This window comes from Carya illinoinensis, chromosome 13 (assembly GCF_018687715.1).
Source record: "Carya illinoinensis cultivar Pawnee chromosome 13, C.illinoinensisPawnee_v1, whole genome shotgun sequence".
NCBI classification, from domain to species: Eukaryota; Viridiplantae; Streptophyta; class Magnoliopsida; order Fagales; family Juglandaceae; genus Carya; species Carya illinoinensis.
The window spans coordinates 6395765-6415076 of record NC_056764.1 but is presented as its reverse complement, the minus strand read 5'-3'; the positions used below and the strand labels follow the sequence as shown (position 1 = coordinate 6415076).

The window sequence follows — 19312 nt, the reverse complement described above, 5'->3', positions numbered from 1 at the left end:
TATCCTAAATAAGATTTTTTTTTTTAATATAAAGGACGGTATTTTAATTTTATTAAATAATTTTATTTTTTTTTAAAAAAAAAAACATGATTGCAGTTGGATATCTAGTGTTATATCCTAAATCATGTCAAAAACATTAATTTTTTTCCTCCGCATGATCCAAAAAAGAAAAAAAAGAAAAGATCGTGGAAAAAGTCTAAACGTATCCTAGTTGTTATCTCATGCCTACCTGTCCATGCAGTAGATATGTCATCCACTTTACGAGTTATTTACCTTTTCTAAGAAAATTTAATTTCTCTGATTTTTTAAATTCATATATAGAGATATGTATATATATATATATATATTTATATCGGGAAACAAATTGGATTGTAGAAAATTTTATTTTCTCTTAAGCGTGATGATAAAGATACCTTTTTTATTTTATTATTAAAAAAATTAATTGAATAATTAAATTCAGTTTTTCTTTATTAACTTTAGTTTTTAAAATGAGTGATTTGACATGATATTGAAACAATCTTTTTATATTTGAATCCTCGATCCACATTTTATTTTTGTTTTAATTAAATATTTCATTTTTAATAATTAAATTTAACAAATATTATTCAAAATATATAATCAAGCAATTATAGATATTATGATATGCTATTTACTTTTTATATCTGTCTTATGAATAGCACTTGTCTTTTTTCTTTTTAACTTAAAAAGAAATTGTCAACCAAAAGAATGAAATCCATGCTGAATAGTAGTTTAGGAGCTGTTGGAAGAATATGGCAACGTGTGGATTACACACGGGGATATCAATTTTGTGATGAGCTTTGCTACTTATTATATTTATATATTATTTATATTTATATTTTTTTAATTTTATTTTTCTTAAATTAATTGAGTTTTTATATTTATCAGAAAATTTAGTAAAAATAAAAAAAATAAAAAAATATAATATGTGAAAACGATGAATGTAATTGTTCTTTTATTATATTCTAATAAAAGATAATTTAATAGTGATAAATATGTCATCTTAAATAATAAGATAAAAATAAAGAAAATTGTTATAGATATAAAGAGATTATACAAAATAAATTTATAAATTGATGTGATTTTATATAATCCGTTTACTATAGATACAAATAGATTATACAAAATAAATTTATAAATTGATATTTTTTCATATAATTCGTTAGAGTTACTTTTTAATAAAAGTAACCTTATAATATGACGCATTATATCAAGTTACATAAATTTATGGATTTATTTTTATGTATTTTTTTATAATTAAAATATTTTTTAAAAATAAAATAAGAGTATGATGATTGATTTTTTTTTTTTCTGTAAAAATAGAAAAAGAAAAAGAATAATTGAATAGGAGTAGGCGTGTAAGAAATGGTGAGCTGGATGCGGATCCGAAAGGATTAGGAAGACAAGGTGGGGGGGTCTGTTTTTTCGTCTGTAATCAATATCCCAAGTACCCAAAAGGATCACGAAATATCTGTGACCCTTTGATTCTGTCATTCATTTCTTATTCTTCTTTTTCTGCCATTGTTCCTATATATTTATGTGCATAAATATTTATCCTATTAAGAGCAGAGGCCCCCACCAAAACCCACAGCATTGTATTTTCATATAGGTTCGTACCTCTGTAGAAGTTGTCAGAGAGACGTTTTTTTCCCTTCCCTCTCCCTCTGTTTGTTGGTTAAAAGCAGTCTTTTGGCTGTCGGCTGACTTTCTTTAAAGTTCTGTAGTGGGGATATTTCTGGGCTGAGAGATTTGAAAATGGCTACTTCTTCCTCCTCCTCCTCCTCCTCCTCTTCTTCTTCTTCTTCTTCTTCTTCTTCAGCGTCAATGGGGGATGAGAAACCTCATGTTTTAGCGGTTGATGACAGTTTGGTGGACCGAAAACTCATTGAAAAGCTACTCACCAAGTCTTCGTGTAAAGGTTGTATAATACACATTTCATGTCTCTCTTCTCGTGCCTTCATCCGTTCTCTGTTTTTCGTTTTTGTTTTATTAGTATTTCTTAAAGAGCAATGTTATATACAGTCACTTTTGCGTACTCTGTGCACTTTACTAATATGGTTGGATTAATTTTTTTTAATATCCAACTAATCATATTATTAAAATGTATAAAAAAAATATATAAAAATAACTGCACATAAAATTTTTGTTTCCTAATACCTTTCTCATGGGTGGGTTGGGGTGGGGTGGGGTGGGGAAGGAATCTATCCCAAAAGAAAGCTTCCTCTGTTTTTTTCTTTTCCTTTATTTTTGGATGTATCTTTTGAGGATAAGAATATGTACCATTGTTTATTTATTGTTCAAGATGACTCCTCGATGCACATCCTGCATTCGTGCTTCTTTAGGAACACTTTTTGCCCGGACAAACACGTGCCATTTCTTCTTTCTACTTCTTTTTTAAACCCCTTTTTGCAGGATCATTAGGCCGTGAATGAAATGTTTTATTTAGGAGTTTTATTATGTATAAATAAAATTATTTATTAATTTATGTATTAATATTAATTTTTTAAATTTAAAATTTAATTTAGTATCGTTTATAATAAAATTTATTTTTTAACTAATTATATTAAATTAATATATATATATATTAGTGCGCAGATTTTTTCTTTACTTACTTTTGATTTGTTTTCCATTATTTTTGGATCTCATTTCGACCATTTCAAATAGGCAGAAGCAATAGGATAAACTGGATAAGACTAGATGGAAATTGTCAGAGCGATACCGTTTATGATTCTCTGCAGATTGCATCTTCGTACCATCATGATACCATCCCTCGTGGGTCCTCTCCTGTATAGTATGTCCGCGCGCGCGTTTTATTTTTTCACGAGGCACACATGCTATTAGCTATAGGAGGATAAGAAGCAAAAGGCGGGTAATAACGTTACCTGCTGTGGCAGAAAGGAAAAAAAATACATTTAAAAAAAGAGGAGGAAGAAGAAAGAAATACATTTTAACTCCGAATTATTAGTCCTTTAACCTAATCCCTAATTTGGGAAAAAAGCTATAATTTATCGTGCCACATTTTATCCATATTAAATCGTGTGTAAAGTAATCATTATAATATTAGATGGTCATGATTTTTTGAAAAAAAAGAGTGGTGCATAATATGGGTTATTTTCTTGCAGTGACTACGGCAGAGAATGGGAAAAAGGCACTGGAGTTGTTGGGCCTGGGTGATGGGCAGCGCACATTCAATAACAATGTAAAGTAACCTTTTCAACTCCAAGCTCTTCCTGCCCAGTTTCTTTCTTCTTCTTCTTTTGTTTTTTTAAAAAAAAAAAAAACTCAGTAACATTTACACTCATTCATTTCATTCTTAGTGTTTAAAGTTCTTGCCAAAAATTAGGATTCTTCCTATTAGTCATTTCAATAGTACTGACTCACTGGGCATATTCGGTTTGCAGGTTTGTAAGGTGAACTTGATAATCACTGATTATTGTATGCCAGGAATGACAGGGTATGAGCTACTTAAAAAAATTAAGGTGACACAACCCTTCTCATCATATTTGTATTTGATTGCATCAGATCTCAGTCTCTACAGATATTCATGATTTCCCACTCGATTAATCATTACATAGCAGTGAAAAGCATTAGAGTATTATTAGAAGAATGTATAGAGCTGATGGCAGAGTAACTGAGTAAGTATTCATATGTATATAACTGCCTAACCAGCAGATCTTTCTCTGCAAGCAGGAGTCACCTTCCATGAAGCATATACCAGTGGTGGTAGTGTCATCCGAGAATGTCCCTACACGAATTAAGAAGTAACAACCACTACTAGAAACCCATAAAATTTGGTGTTTTCTTAATTTTCTTGTTTCCCAAAAATTATTTTTTTGTTACCTCTTATGTTTTCTTTGCTTGAACAGGTGCCTGGATGAAGGAGCTCAAGAATTCATGCTGAAGCCTCTCCAGCTGTCCGATGTTACGAAGTTAAGATGTCAGTTAACAAAGTTCAGCAATCCTCACAAAGGGATGCTTTGCATGGGAAGATGAGCACCTACCTTATAAGAAGAGTAGAAGAATATGTAAGAAAAAGAACAAGAACTGCAGGAGAAAGGAAATTGCAACTATCAACACATCAAGCTATCTAGAAAAGCTGATATTAGTTTAGTATTCAGTTACTGATCTGATGTCATTTGCTCTATATATAGAAGTACCTTCTACTGCTTTTGCTCTTTCTAATTTGCGTTTGTGCTAGATTTTCTGGGGGCATTATACTCCTTGCCTTTTTTTTTTTCCAATTCCTATTGTTCATAATTCATATCTCTCTGTCTGTCCATGTACATTAGGTGTACGGTGCGGTTTTTTTTAGCAGGCTAATATTTTTTGGTTATTAGACTAGCACCATCTCCAGCAGGATGCTACAAGCAACCTTCTGAACCATTTGTCGAACCGTGGGGCTGTACCAAACTCAATGTAATTATTTTTTTTCATGAGATTTGCTATTCATAACCCTCGTTCACCACATATCACATGACACATAATTTTTTTTATTTTTCAAAATTTTATTTAATTTTATTCTTTTAAATAATTTAATTCTTTTACTAATCATTCATATATCACATATTTAATAAGAGAAAAAAATTAAAAAAAAAATGGTGAATGATGTATTAGACTTATAAATAAAATTTTTCTTTTTTCATACATTAGTTTCCAAAGATTGGCCAAATCTATCATCTGTGAAGGAACCGTACCTTCTTTGTGGTATCCTGTGCAGATGCATGCATCGGTACCTTCTTCACAGAAAGAAGCTGAAGAACGTAGCTTTCAAGCATCATCACCTGACAAGATGAGTTGTCGCATTTGCTCTCGGTTTTTCTTATTAGCCTTCTTTCCTGAGGCCTCATAACTTGTATATCTGCGGCAACGTTTGAGTATAATAGATTCCTCCGTCAGGGAGAAAATTACTGAACAATTTTTTTAATACTGAACGTAGCATTAGAATTTGTAAATGCAAGTCAAAGGACAGTTCATGAAAAGGGGCCAAGATATCTACACCTTTATCCCCATTCTGACAAGGAATTGTAGATTCATTACGGCAATGGAGTCTGGAAACAGTGTGACCACTTTAGCATGATAAAGATCTTAATATACGAATGTTCATGAGTAAGGAACGGAAAAAATAATAATAATAAAAATAATTATTAGTCTGTTTAACGTACTTCTGTTCTTCTACGATACTTTCAAGTTTGTCAGAGATTATAAGAGACCTTGATGCCTGCTCCGCATGGTGAGGCGAATATGTTGTTTTTAAATTCTGCATCGGCTCTGGAGCTTCATCTTCCGCGTTTTTGCATCCACAATTGTTGCCCCCGGAACTTGCAGCATCTATTGCCTTTTCATTCTCTGAAAATAAGCCATTGCCAATTTGAACTTCTCCCATGAGCTCCAATTCTTCACGGTCATGTGGCTGGATTTTTGCTTTATTTTCCACATCTTTGCTAGCACTTTCATCTGTTGATATATCAGGAAAGGGTTTCTCACCATGATATCCAGCCACAAAGGAAGATTCTGGAGTTGTGCCTTCCAATTTAGAATCTGGAGACAAATCTGGCACCGTTGGCCCAAACTCAAACTTCGAGAATACAGGGGAATCGTGAACCGGTAACTTTTCAGCGATGAAACTGCCAGAGCGTGAGCATGCCAAACTTCCTCCAAGTTTAGATCTACCAAATAATGAAGATCTCGCATCAATATCTGATCCAGGAATGGGAAATTCACTGGGAGGATCTCCAGTCCAAAACTTGGAGCCTGAGGATGGAATTTTTGTCTCTGAATCTCGAGAGAAAGGACCGAAACCTGAATTCACTTTCCCAGTAGTATAGCCTTCATCACATAACCAACTATCGTTTGGCCCTAAATTTTTCTGGAGGGGATTGTTAGAGTGGGATAGTTTTGACACATTCGGAAATTTTCCTGACCCTCGCACATCATTCCCTTGTCCAATTTCATCCTTGCTTTTATGTCCCGTCTCTTTGCCAAAAATGCTGTTCACACCATACTTTTTTCGAGGGCTAATACAGGCATTGCTGCGTCTTCTAGTCCGTCTTGCTGCTGAATTCGACTGTGAATTATTGGTTACTTCGCCCCTCACTGTCATGAATTGGGGGAAAATAGATCACTTCAGTAATCTTTAAGAAGTTCATAATGAATATAGAAAAAAATAACACGAGTTGTCAATGCAATTTTCAGAATCAAGGAATATAACCTGCACTGGATGAGCAGGACTCTTCGCTGCTAAAAGTTTACGAGTAATAAAGCACATCAGATAAAACTAGAAAAAAAAAAAAAAAAACATATTTAGTCACTTTGAAACAAACGAAGCTAAGTAAAACTACCTCAGCATGCACATATTATCTCTTCCATCATCTGTTGCAAAGCAAAACCAATCCGATTGCTTGGTTACATCCCCAAAACCAAACTTTCTCCCTGGTGTAGGGCGTCTATCATCACACATGAGGTACAATCTTGAGTATATGCAAGTCAGCTATAATATATTCTCAAACTTGCCGTACCTTGCTCCATTGTAATTCATGAAGTCAAGATCATTTTCTGCTGTTTGGTGCTTGTAAAATGAAGCAGGTGGCTCTGATTACGAAATAAAGCGAGCATCAGAGGAGAGGAACCAAGAAAAACTGAACATACATTCGCTTTAGTCTAAAATCATCGAGCCTTTACATACAAAACATTATATATATATATATATATATGTTACTTGTCAGGAGAGCTGTAGCAAAATAACAGGATCTCATCAAACTGCTATCAGAGTAATCCTACGTCCGATTTCTTAGGTTTACCAATAGTGATTGCAGGGAAGAAGGTGCCTGAAAAAAAAGAGTTTTGCTACATACAAGCGCAGTCGCGCACTAATCTGTGTACCAATACTGATTTATTTATATTTAAAATTTAAATTAACACTGTTTTCAATAAAATCTATTTTTTGACCAATCACATCAAATTGGTGTACAGATTAGTGCACAATTATGCTTGCAACTATATTTTTCCGAAAAACTATGTTAATGGAGGTTCTGTTTCATTGTTTAACTGAGACAGTACCTATGATGTTGAATCTGTCCATTGCCGTTGTAGCATCCCTGTACAGATATAAAAACTTCACGAAGGAGCTAGACGGTATCATTTCTCAAATAAGGGACTATGAAAGATCAATCTTAGTAGAATACCTTTTCTTCAGTAGATCGGGGCCTTCAAAAGCATAATCTGACATCACAGAGTTCCCATATTTCCAAAAATCCAGAGAATTACCATCTATTTCAGGTGACCAGTTCTTCCTAGATGCATCAAATTCCCTCTCATCAAGCAAGTTGTCAGCTAGGAAGCAAGACCTAGCTGGGGGACATTTGACAAAAAAACCAAATAAAAGAGACTGATCACGTCTTTTGATCTAAACCATTATGGATATAAATGAACAATGGAACATAAAAGAGGCTAATAGAGTGTACAATGGAAAAGACTCTGTAAAACACCATCTCTATCTCATCTCTGGACATGATTAAAAACGTGCATAATATAATTATTTTGATAGGTGAAATACATAACAGATCATAACATGTGTATCTCAAACCACCAGTATCATATTTCATGTAAGGTTAAAAGAAAGAGAAAAGGTTTTGCTGTAATGGAATGATTCATCATCTAGGAAATATTCTTCTAAGAAATAATTGAAAGACAAGATGAATGAAGATGCTGATCAGCATAGAATTTTGCGTAGAAAACAAATGACAATATGTCACGAAATATGCTTCAAAATTCAGAATCGTTTTCAACTTGTTATAGCAACAACAAAGGATAGCAATAAAGGGTGAGAGAATGGAGAATAGAAAGTAAACTGTAAGCTACCATCCCATATATCTTCTTTGCCGTTTTCAAGGTCATTAAAGATACTTCTTTCACCAAGTAAACTATTTATTTGACTACCATGACCATCATGTTGCATGCAGTATCTGACAGCAGCTAATTTCTGATTGGGATTGCTATATGAATGCATTTTGCCTGATGAAAAGTCAAGAGAACTTCCACTCGGGGGCATATTGATATCTTTCATCATTTTATCCTGCATTTAGCATGCCTCAATAATTAGTCTCATTTTTTAGTTGGTCTAGTCTCAAACCATAACCAAATAACAAGAGATGCAGAATCAAGGAACACCAATAAATGACAAAAAGCTACGGTACTAGGGCTAGTGTTTCAAGGAAAACAAATCCATACTAGGAGCTGATCAATTGGGGCGTTCAGAAAACCATTGTAGCTAGAGCAATTCAGCACCTTAATTTGTATAAAGATGCATTCCAAAAAGTCCTCACCACGTCTAGTTCAAGGTCATCCAGCAGATAGTTATGGTTCTTCGACATATTGAGTTGCCTTGTAGCCTTCAAAGGTGAGGAGCGACCAATAGAAAAATATCTATAATCACACAACCATTAAAAGTTAAGGCATTGATGTGAACGTCCAATTCTTATTCCTAGCTAGACACTTCTGACTGAACACAACACATAGCAATTACCTGCCAGGTTGTGGCGGTGAATGGACTGGTGTCTCTGTTCCCACTTCACCCAAACCTGATGGGCAAGAGATGCAGTAGTAAATAACAGTTTGTGTCAGATGACAAATCTTCTGCTCAAGATTGACATTGCAAATAATGTAAACTGAATACAAAGGTGCAACTGTTTGAGTTGAAAACTATAAAACCTGCCACCAGACCTAAAACCAGCACCTTACCTTCAACTGAAAATGCAGCGTGAGCTTCATACATCGGGCCACTTTCCTTATTACCATTTGGCTCCTCATCACCAACCAAATCAAGAACAGAGAGCTCTGAGATACATACAAACAGAGACCCGTGGGGAAGAGAGGGGGGGGGGGGGGGATGCAATTTCAGTCACACATATATTGACCTCTAATGATAAGATAGTTGTAGAAATAAGTAGTCCATAAACTAGGGCTGCACCAACAGAAGTGCTCCTAGAGCTATCAATAATTTTATTTCGACAAGCCGTGAGCTTCAAAGAAAATGCAAGGAAGGTAGAAAACCTTAAAAATTGTTGATGATGAATATTTTCTACTTACGGTGCTCAGGTGCTGTCTTCCAGAGATCAACTTTAGAACCAGCACCGTTCAGAACAATGTGATTATCATCGTGGACGCTAAGTAGACTGTAAGGCAAAAGATACATCAACTCCTCATGAGGACAACATGCACTCTTCCAAATATTCAACGGATACAAGTACGTTATGAGATGGAAATGAGCACAGCTATGCATGCCATTGCAGAAGTCACAACAAAATTCAAGAACAGCCATTCCATATGTGCAAACCAAACTCCTACTTGACTCAAGTAATTACACTACTACAGAAACTTATGACTTTTTAGTTGTTAACAAATTCAAATAAGTACTCGTGAAGTGGAGTTAAGAAAGATGTTTTGAGAAAGTAGGAGGGTGTACTGTGACAGCAAATCTTTGTATCCAAACATCCGTCACTCACTTCTTTGGAGATACAACTTCCTCTTGGCAATGTGATGGACTTCCTGTTTCAGCATATAACCATCACATTTAAAACATGTTATTTCCACTAGCAAATTCCAGAGAGCCGTGGTCAGTAAAGAGGACTAAGTTCAAATGATAGTGAAGATCCATTACAAAACTTACTTTCTTTCTTACACTCAACAGAGTTGGCCGGAGCATCTGTGTGGTTAAGAATTGTTGATGGTCCTTTTTTGATGTAGTACTTTACCTCTGAACCACTGACCTCTAGATCTTCCTTTCCTTGAATGGTATGCGTAAGAAATAGAATGAATAGATAAGGGGAGAGCATAAATTCCAATCAAGGATCATAAGCAAGAATGTAGAATGCACCAGCTACAATCTATGAACAAATCTCAAAGGGCATGGCATCCCTGGGGAAGCTATATCCATAATACAACCACATGACTGCTCTTTCAGATTTTCATCAGCACAATTAATCAAACTGAATCATTAGCTGAAATCAGAATACAAACTCCATGTTCATTGAAGCAATAGAGCTACAATAGTTAACTTAAAAGAATACCAACAGCAAGTTTCAGAAAGGAAAAAAAATTCAACCGATAGTTATGGAGAGTAAATTAGTGCTCAAAGCCCACGAATGAACAACAGGGGTATGGACACAGTACTGTCACAGCCTCTGAAGTCACAGTAGGCTTAATTTGAGGTTGTGCTTGCTGGATACGTTCAATTTCTATCTGTAGAAATTCAGCAGATTAAATTTCTGATTCGATTAAAAAAAGAGCAACACTTGTGAAGGTTCACCATCGTGTCTAGTTAGTTTCGATGCTAAAATTTTTTCAAACAAAATCAGAGAAACTCCGCTGGTGACTTTTGAATTGGTTGAATAGTATGTTACTTACCACTAGGGCAAGTAGACTTGCATTCTTGAGAAGCCGTCGACAAGTTTAGCAAATTGAGAACATCCAGTGATCGGTGTTCATTGTGATGCTGGACGCACAGGTTCATTCCATCAGCAGTATAGCTCTCCGACCCCGCTGCCTGCTGCTGTTGCTGCCTTTTCTTTTGCTCAAAGTATTGCTTTTGCCTTCAATTATTAAGAAAGTTCATAACAAGCACATTTGCCGCGTTTAACGGCGATCATCTTTCGTTTACTGGATAAACTAAAGCACAAAACATCAAAATGCATTAAGCTGGATATACCTCTTGTGCATAGACTTCCTTGACTGGAGATTTATGCCGATTCCAGCACAATTCAATTGGAAATCATGCAAAAGATATGCAATGCTCACATGTCAGAACAGAAAATCCAAAATCATATTTTTTATGAGATTATGATAACCGATTTTTGAATCGAATACAATGTGCGTGATTAGAGTGTGGTGATTACAATACATTATGTGATAAATCTAATTGCAGTCTCTGAAAGTGACAGTCACACTTACAGTCGTCACTTTCCGCCTGGAACCTCCCATCCATTGCAACATTGCTGTGAGTATTTTGAAGGAGAACGAGTCCAGAAAAGGAAAAGTTTCAGGAAAGACTAACTGAAGGTAGAAGCTGTCGAACAAGAATCTCGACTATTTCTTTCTTCCACTGGGATACACTAAATTACTCCAGAAAGGTAAACAAGTCAAAATCCCTCAGTGTGACAAGAACAACACGTAGCAAAATTATCGATGTTATAATCTACTTCTTATATGAAGACAAAACAAAGAAAGTCATTTTCCAACCGACTTAGATCGGAATCCGAGCGACTTAGATCGGAATCCGAGCGACATAGAAGAAGATGAACTAGTTTGAGAGCTCCGTCTGCAATTAAAAGAATGAACTGCATCTGCTGTCATTCAGGTGATATCGTCATTAGCTACAATTCCAAAAATATTGATTTCTTTTTAATATCTGTAGTAGCGACTTTTAGGTCCGCTAAGACGAAACGCCGCAATATTCATTGACAGACTTTCGCAACGTTACGAAACCATTTTAGGACAGGACAAACGTCGCCTCCAAAAGTACGATTATTATTGTACGAAGGCGGAAAGAGTCGCCTCTTTTTTTTCTTCTTCTTCTTTTATTTAAAGAAAAAAAACAAAATATTCTAATTATCAAGCGACAGAGCCCAGAGTGTGGGCTCGAGACTGTCGTTTCTTTTGGGTCACCAGGCTCGCTATGATTGCAACTTCACTCTTTTGGGCTTCATTCACATTTGCAACCCAATCTTAAAAGGAGACATTAGGCCTTCGTTCACACCTGCAACCCAAATACTAGGGCCATTGAACGCTTGAGATAGAGAGAAACCCTAAAGAGGACTCTCCCTTCGTCTATAAATACGAGTTCTACGAGCAAAGAAGTAAACATTGCCGCAGGAACTCCATCTGGTGACATCCATCCTCCGTCTTCGCAGTTTCTAGGTTGCTGCTTGTTCTATGTTGGGTTTTCTGCGTTCTTGTTTATTTATTTAGTGCTATTTTCAAATAAAAGATTTTGGAATATGAAAGGTTTTTGAATGCTCTGTTATGGAGTATTCCGTGTACAATAAGCCGATGCTCTGGATTACAAAGTAATGAAGGAAGCATGGTAATGTGCACGGATATTGAATTCTATGGATCAATATGTCTGCTCTCTCTGATGCTTTCTCGGCTTTGATTTGGGGGCCTGGTTGCGATCCACATCTCTCTACTTTCTCTTGCCTCTTCTAATGTTTTTCCTTTCCTTATTTTCATTATTGCTTCTGGATTTTCTCTTAACCAGAAGATTACAATTTAAAAATCGATGCTTTTAACAAATTCTCAATCATTTGTAAACGGTGACCTAAAAGAAAAAAAAAAATCTTTTTCAGTACGTCTTTTGCAATGTTCTCTTTTTGGTTGCTGATTCCTTGAAGCAAATGACATAATTTTATAGATTTTGAAACCTATAATTTGCAACCTGTTTTGGCTTCAAATGATAAAACTTGGTGAGATGCCATTGTCCTTCTTAAAAAATTGTTTGATGAACCAAGATCTTGATTTTAGAAGGCCTAATAAATAGGATTTGACCCATACGTAAGATTTGCAGAGTTAACCTGGAAATTTATTGGAGTTAATTATGGAAGAAAGGGGATGCATTTTTGGCACCCGGCGATTTGAGTATGAGAGGAGATTTGGATTCAATGAAAGAGTAATGTTGCGTATTGTTATTTTTATTTATTTTTTGTACATTTTATTGATATAATTAGATGGATTAAAATTTTTTAATATATAATTAATTATTTTGAAGTGTATTGAAGTGAATAAAAAATTCATAAAATGATTACATATAGAATTTTTATTTATATAAAGGAGTAGATAATTTAGAGAATTCTGAAAAAGAAAGAGAGAAAAATAATTTGAGGAAAAATCTGGACAAAAGCGATGTTCTCATTTAATAGGAAAAAAGTCAGAATTTACTAAAACTCATTTCCTAACAGCCCTTTAACCTCCCCTCCTTGACTCAAGTATTTGTGATTGGATCGATCTGCAATTGAATAAGGGACAGGGTGGCTTATTTTTGTTACGACTGCGAACCTATTTCCATTTATCTCAAAATTTTTTATAATTTTTTTATCTAAATATAAAAAGTTTTTAATTTAAAATTTTTGATTTTTTCTTTGAGTTATTATTTAATTATTATAATTTTTAAAGAAAACATAAAAAATAATAAAATTTTTTCAAAATTTGAAACAAGAAGTTATATTCAAATAATTTTTTAATTTTTATTTAATACTTTCTCTTACTTTCTTAAAATATAATACAAAATTTTAATTTAAATTATTTCACCACTATTTATAAATTATTTAATTAATATATACAAAATTTTCATCTTGCTTCATTAATAGTAATTAAGCATGCTAATCCTACGGTAGATACTAGATTTTATTTAATTTTCTTTACTTAAATTTGAATATCACTAAATATTTAATAAATACAGTAGGAAAAAAGTGCGAAGATTCTATTTCTGTATTTCATAGACATATTTAATCATAACTAAGTGGGAGTAACGTGTAAAGCACGTTTGTTTAATTTTATGAAATGATTATTTGTAAAAAATAATATATATTTTATAAAAATTATTGATGTCACTTAATAATTTAAGGCATATTGGAGAAAATAAAAAAATTAGTTCAAAATATCATATAATCCAATACATGTTTATAACATCTATAATTTTAGTAAAGATGTATACGAAAAATTTAATAAAAGTCTAACACAGACGGTAGTTCAAAATATGTGTCGTTTGATGTTTGTATTATAATTCATCAATTTATGTCATCCTGTAGACAATCAATAGAGACAATATTAAAATTCTTATTTTGCTGTTGGTTGAGTCGATCAGGGACAACATAAAGTTAAAACATAATCTTTTTATAAAATTTGTGGTATAATATTTTCTATATATAGCATATATATAAATCATAAAATATATTTTAAAATTGTTGGCCGAATTTACTCTTTCTTGATTAGCTCAAGGATCACGGCCTTTGTCAGGTGCCTATCATAGCAAGCCCACGTATAAAATATGACTTAGCGGAAGCTACGTCCTACTACCATGGAAAAAAAAAACACTTTGATTAAACACATTTGTATTATATATTATATGAGATTTTTAAATTTAAAATACTCAATAATCTGAGTTAATGAAACGTATAATATACGTATATTATATTTAGGGATTCACGTCTTATGCACCTAATACACGTGTATATGTTAAGGAGAAAGAGAAAAATATAATAACTAATCTTTAATTACTTATTATTATATAAACTATTAAGTATTATAATTATTGAGATTAATAAATCATATAACAACACTATCTCTCTCAACATTTATGTCTTCATTTTATGTGCCAAACCGTTAAAACAAACTGTGTTAACTTTAACGGAAAAACAAGAAAAACTGTTAAAACAAGATTTTTCGTTTCATACACACTTTTTATATATAGAAGATTTACAGTGTTTTATTATTTTCTTCAAATGTTTGGATTCTGTTTTCAAATGGGAAGTCATTTTTATTGAAGAAAACTCAAAATTCTCATAAAAAGAGGAATAATCAATTAATGTGCAAGAGCCTTTGGTTTTCTGTTTCGAAAGGGTACATTCTCCCTAATCCGATGATCACTTCTGCATCTAAAAACTGCTTCACTTGCAACTCAAAACTCAAGCAATTTGAACTCCACTGGCATCTCAAATGAGGTGCTAAGCTAAGATCATGAGGAGACAGGCAGCTATTGGAGACTTCTGCAGTGTGGTGATGGCGGCAGTAGGCAATAGAATAGATAACAGATTTGGCTTCCAACATCTAAAGAAAAGAAATGAAGAATAAAAGAGAAAATAGAAACATACAACACTCGTAATGAAAGATAAACAAATTTATTAATTGCAGATGATTTAATTCACATATATAAAATCCCACGTCCCACACACAACGTTTGCAAGACAATTTTCAACTTAATTCAACATTCAAAACCTTGTCCTTCTTTGGAGACTATTGCATCATCAATTATAGGAAAGAAAAAACACAGAGAAATCTACAATACATACTTAAAACGATCTTTCCTTTAGGACAATGGTGGAGTGCTTTAAAATGTGCAAACTGAATTGCCCACCCTTCTCGGAGGTATCGATCTTGGACTGTCCTGGAGGAGGACAGAGCTCAAAATTCTGTGCTAAACGACCCAAAGTGATTCCAAGAATTGGCAATGCAAGAATAATTCCAGGGCAGCTCCTTCTTCCAACGCCAAAGGGAAGGAATCGGAAGTCATTGCCATTGGCCTCAACCTTGGACTCCTCTTCCAAGAACCTCTCGGGTCGAAACTCTTCTGGGTTTTTCCAGTGGGCTGGATTGTTGGCAAGCCACCATGCATTCACTAGGACTTTGCTCTCAGCAGGGATATCATAACCACCAAGCTTTGCCTCATTGAGGTTCATGTGCGGAACGAGCAGAGGAATTGCCATTCGGAGCCTCAGAACCTCTTTGACCACAGCTTGAAGGTATGGGAGCTTTTGGAGGTCGGGCTCAGTGACTTGCACCCCGGGTCCAAGCACCGTATCAAGTTCATGTTGGACTTTCTTTTGGACTTCAGGATGGTTCACAAGTTCCGCTAGCCCCCATTCAATTGACCATAATGTTGTTTCAATTGCTGCATAGTCCACGACACAAAGATTTTATATGTTAACCACTAACTAGATTATAACACTAGTACAAGCAAAAGGAAACTCACAAAAGTATCAAAATATTCAATCAAATATTATTAATTTATTTTTCTTTTTAAAGAAGATCAAAATATATAATATTATCCATGGAAAAGACCTATTTTTTTTAAATAAACAACTTTCTAGAACATTCAGACCCTGTTTAGATATAAGAAATATTTTATCTCATCTCATTATTATAATTTTTTTAAAATTTTATATAAAAAATAATAAACAATTTAATTTTATCAAATTTTATAATAATAATATTAAAAAATAATATTTTATTTAATAATAAAGACTTATGAACATGATGTCCCACCAACAAGCTGGGATGGATTGTAGGTGGGGTTCAACCAATTAGTCGAATATGTCAATCGATCCCACCTATTACCACACAGCTGACAATTCTGTTTTGAAGAATTTTAAGTTTTAAGATTAATTATTATTATATTAAAATTTAAAAAAATTAAAAAAAAATTAAATTATTTATTATATTTTATATAGAAATTTAAGAAAATTATAATGATAAAATAAAAATTTTATATTTAAAATAAAAATTTTTTGTAACCAAACACAACTACTGTCGCAGAAAAATTGTCACTTTGTACTACCAGTCTACCACTAGGACGGTGATGTAACGACTACCTCCACGAAAAAGTATACAAAAAGGAATTTTATAAATTGAAGTCACTTCATTTTATTTGTTAAATGTATGTTATAATAAAAATAATTTTATAATATAATCATGTTAAATCATATTAATTTATAAAATTATCTTATGTAATTCCGTGCTGTGGTGGCTATAAAATTTTTCATGATATTTCTGTTAATTGTCCATTAGTCGCTTGGCATATATTAAATTATGAGTTGCAATTATACAAAGGAGCTAGTGACAGAGGAAGCTCGTGAAACTTACCGGCAACGTTAATGTTCTCAACAATGTAAAGTACGTTGTCTTCGTTGATCTCTCCTTTCTTCTGAGCGTCCAGAATATGGTCCATGGCACTTTTCAAGCCTTCGTTGTCCGTGGCCTTCGTGCTCCCAAAATTCCTGCAAACAGTCAAAACGAAAAATTATAAATAAATTTAGCATTTCATTCAGTTTGTTAGTTCTGCTGATCTTATTTCTTAATCTTCCATTGATCTCATGCCATTAATTCAGTGGAATGAGTTAAAACTTACTTCCCGTCGTCGATGAAATAGTCCTTGAAGAGCTTCAACCTAGTGTCTTTGACTTCCTTGCAGATCTTGAGGTAGCCTCTCAAGAAGGGTCTCAAAATGGGAATGAAGTCGCCATAGTTGTATTCAAAGCTCTGAGCTAATCTACTCCTTTCTCCGTTCAGGGTCCTGAGCTTCAAGAACAAAGGATCATCCAAGCTCTCGAACCTCCTATGGAACATGATTCTGTACATGTTGTTGTACATCATCAGCTGCAACCGCCTCCTTATGACGATCCCAGTCTTCGACGCTTCTGGGTTATTCTTCACGTCCTCCACCACGCATGCCGCCTCTTCTTCCCAACCGGACCTGTGCTGCTGGACTACCTTGTTGGTGAAGAAAGGCACGGTCATGATCCGACGCATCTTCCTCCAATGCTCGCCGTAAACCGTGAACACCATGTCCTGTCCCTTCCCCGTGAAGATATCGAAGACAACATTTCGGGTCCTGGACCCGAACTCCACCCCCTGCGTATGCAACACCTCTTTGGCCAGCTCGGGCGACGACACCACCACGAGGTTACGCTGGCCCATTCGGAGCAAGAAAATGTCCCCGAATTTCTTGGCCAGGTCGGTGAGGTTGCGGTGGTTCAAGTCATCACCGACTTGGAGCCAGTTGCCGAACACAGGCACCGGAATCGGTCCGGGAGGCAGCTTAAACCTCTTGCCGCGAAGTTTAGATATGGTGATAGCCACAACCGCGGTTAGGAACAAGGATAACAGGGTCTTCTCCAACAGGAGGAGATCCATTGGGCTGCGTATAAATTGAGGATAATCTAGAACGAAAGATACCAGATCAGTAATGTTGGGTTTAGACGCTGAGGATTAGAGGTGAGGATAGGTGTTATTTATATGCAGATAGACAGCCAGCCAGCATGGAATGGATCTAACAGTTTATGACGGCATTGGGAAACGTTAGGTGGGGAAAGTGACCGCGCGCTTCTACGGGGAGTTGGTGAGAATGGACTTAAATGGCGTTGGATGAAATGTCCGCTTGCAAGTGTTCAAAAAGGCAGGAGGCACTTGGCGTACGTAGTAGGTGAACCGGGAGTTGGTGGCCGAAACAAATGTTAAAAAATGGGCGAATACTTCTCCTCAAATCGGTTCCGTGGGAATGGTAGAATAGATCATGATAGTTTAATACGACATGATGAGTTTGAATCTTTACTCTTACGCCCCTGTTTGAACGGTGAGTGAGTTGAGTTGAAATTTTTTGTGAATAGTAATGAGTTAGAATAGTAGAATAAATTTTATGGAATTTATTTAAAATGTGTTTAAATATTAAGATGAGTTTATATATATTTATAAAAAATTAAAAAATATTATAAGTCTCAAATGTAAAAAAATGTTGATTTAAAAAAAAAAAATTGCAGGTCACATGACATATAGATACTTTTAGTTGAGTGATATTTAGAAATTTAAAAATTGTGTAGTTGGATATTGAAATAGATTTAAAATAAAACTCAATTGAGATGAACTCATCTAAGATCCAAACGAAGTCTTAATTTAATTTATAAGAAGTATTACCAACATGTGGATGGAATCATTAGAATATTATTTCAATATGACCCAGGTGTTTGGCGCCCAAACCTACACGTGTGTGACAGTTGAGGGTCAGAATTATTACAAAGTAGAATATTGTGGAAGTGTTAGCTAGTGGACTGCAGTGGGCACTCCACGCATAATTCAATTCATTTGGTCAAAAAGAAGTTGCTCGATCGGGCACTAATTAGTGGCGAATTTGTGGTTAAAATTCATGCTAATGGTGGGAGCTGGTTGGGTTTTGCAAGGAAAATTATGTAACTATGGGAAGCCTACTCAAGGTTCAAAAAATTTGACCGATTTAATGAATCTGACAATTTATAATAATTTCGAATCAATTATTTTAATATTGATAAAAAGTATTAAAAATTATATATAATGTAATTCAAGCATTTAATATTATTTATAAATGATTATATATAAAATATAGATTTATTGACTTGTTTCAATAAAAATATGAGATGAATTTAAATGATTTCAATACACATGTAATTTATGTATTGGACCTCAATTGTTGACATTTTTTTTCCTTATATATGAAGAAGATAAATATCATTAAGTTATAAACCTATGGCAAATGTAGAATTTTATGCACAACCACAAATTTAATATAAAATACTCATTCATCTCTTAGTTCTTTTGTCCAACTAAAGAAAATAAAGAACTACATGATCTTTTGTATTTCAATTTTCTTACAATTTTTAATGAATACGATGATAAAAAAAAAAAAAAGGTTAGTATATGTTTAGTTTTATCATATTTTTATACAATAAATTAGAAAAAAGTAAACTTAATTGTTAGGCAATTTAAAAATAAACATAGTTTT

At 34.1% G+C, this 19312-nt stretch overlaps 2 protein-coding genes, 1 non-coding gene and 1 pseudogene across 16 annotated transcripts; 2 read left to right on the top strand and 2 right to left on the bottom strand.

Annotated features, from left to right (window-relative positions):
- The first annotated feature begins 1592 nt into the window (after positions 1–1592).
- Positions 1593–4508, top strand: LOC122292495 (annotated as a pseudogene).
- Positions 3499–11398, bottom strand: LOC122292492. 14 transcript variants are annotated; one of them, XR_006236941.1, is made up of 20 exons: positions 10963–11387; positions 10721–10743; positions 10420–10604; positions 9683–9799; positions 9519–9561; positions 9103–9188; positions 8755–8850; positions 8540–8594; positions 8340–8439; positions 7876–8089; positions 7200–7365; positions 7075–7112; positions 6534–6606; positions 6357–6461; positions 6227–6255; positions 5181–6111; positions 5017–5066; positions 4713–4876; positions 3859–4019; positions 3499–3763 (listed from the first exon to the last, which is right to left on the bottom strand). XR_006236941.1 is itself a non-coding variant. In XM_043100875.1 (20 exons), exons 2-20 carry the CDS (start codon positions 11002–11004, stop codon positions 3862–3864), a joined length of 2586 nt encoding a protein of 861 aa, XP_042956809.1. In that variant the 5' UTR covers positions 11005–11123; positions 11251–11398; the 3' UTR covers positions 3499–3861. The 14 variants fall into 14 exon arrangements, 6 of the variants coding, with proteins under 6 accessions (XP_042956809.1, XP_042956808.1, XP_042956815.1 ...); XR_006236940.1 differs by having other exon boundaries at positions 3859–4015; XM_043100875.1 differs by having other exon boundaries at positions 3499–3930; positions 10963–11123; positions 11251–11398.
- A 680-nt stretch (positions 11399–12078) lies between these two features.
- LOC122293079 lies at positions 12079–12191 on the top strand. The gene has a single exon (XR_006237136.1). It is a non-coding gene; the product is annotated as a small nucleolar RNA snoR100 (small nucleolar RNA).
- Positions 12192–14887: 2696 nt separating this feature from the next.
- Positions 14888–17781, bottom strand: LOC122292276 (trans-cinnamate 4-monooxygenase-like). The gene is made up of 3 exons (XM_043100529.1): positions 16910–17781; positions 16645–16778; positions 14888–15673 (listed from the first exon to the last, which is right to left on the bottom strand). The coding sequence occupies exons 1-3, from the start codon at positions 17692–17694 to the stop codon at positions 15075–15077; spliced, it is 1518 nt and encodes a 505-aa protein (XP_042956463.1). The 5' UTR covers positions 17695–17781; the 3' UTR covers positions 14888–15074.
- Between the last annotated feature and the right edge of the window lie 1531 nt (positions 17782–19312).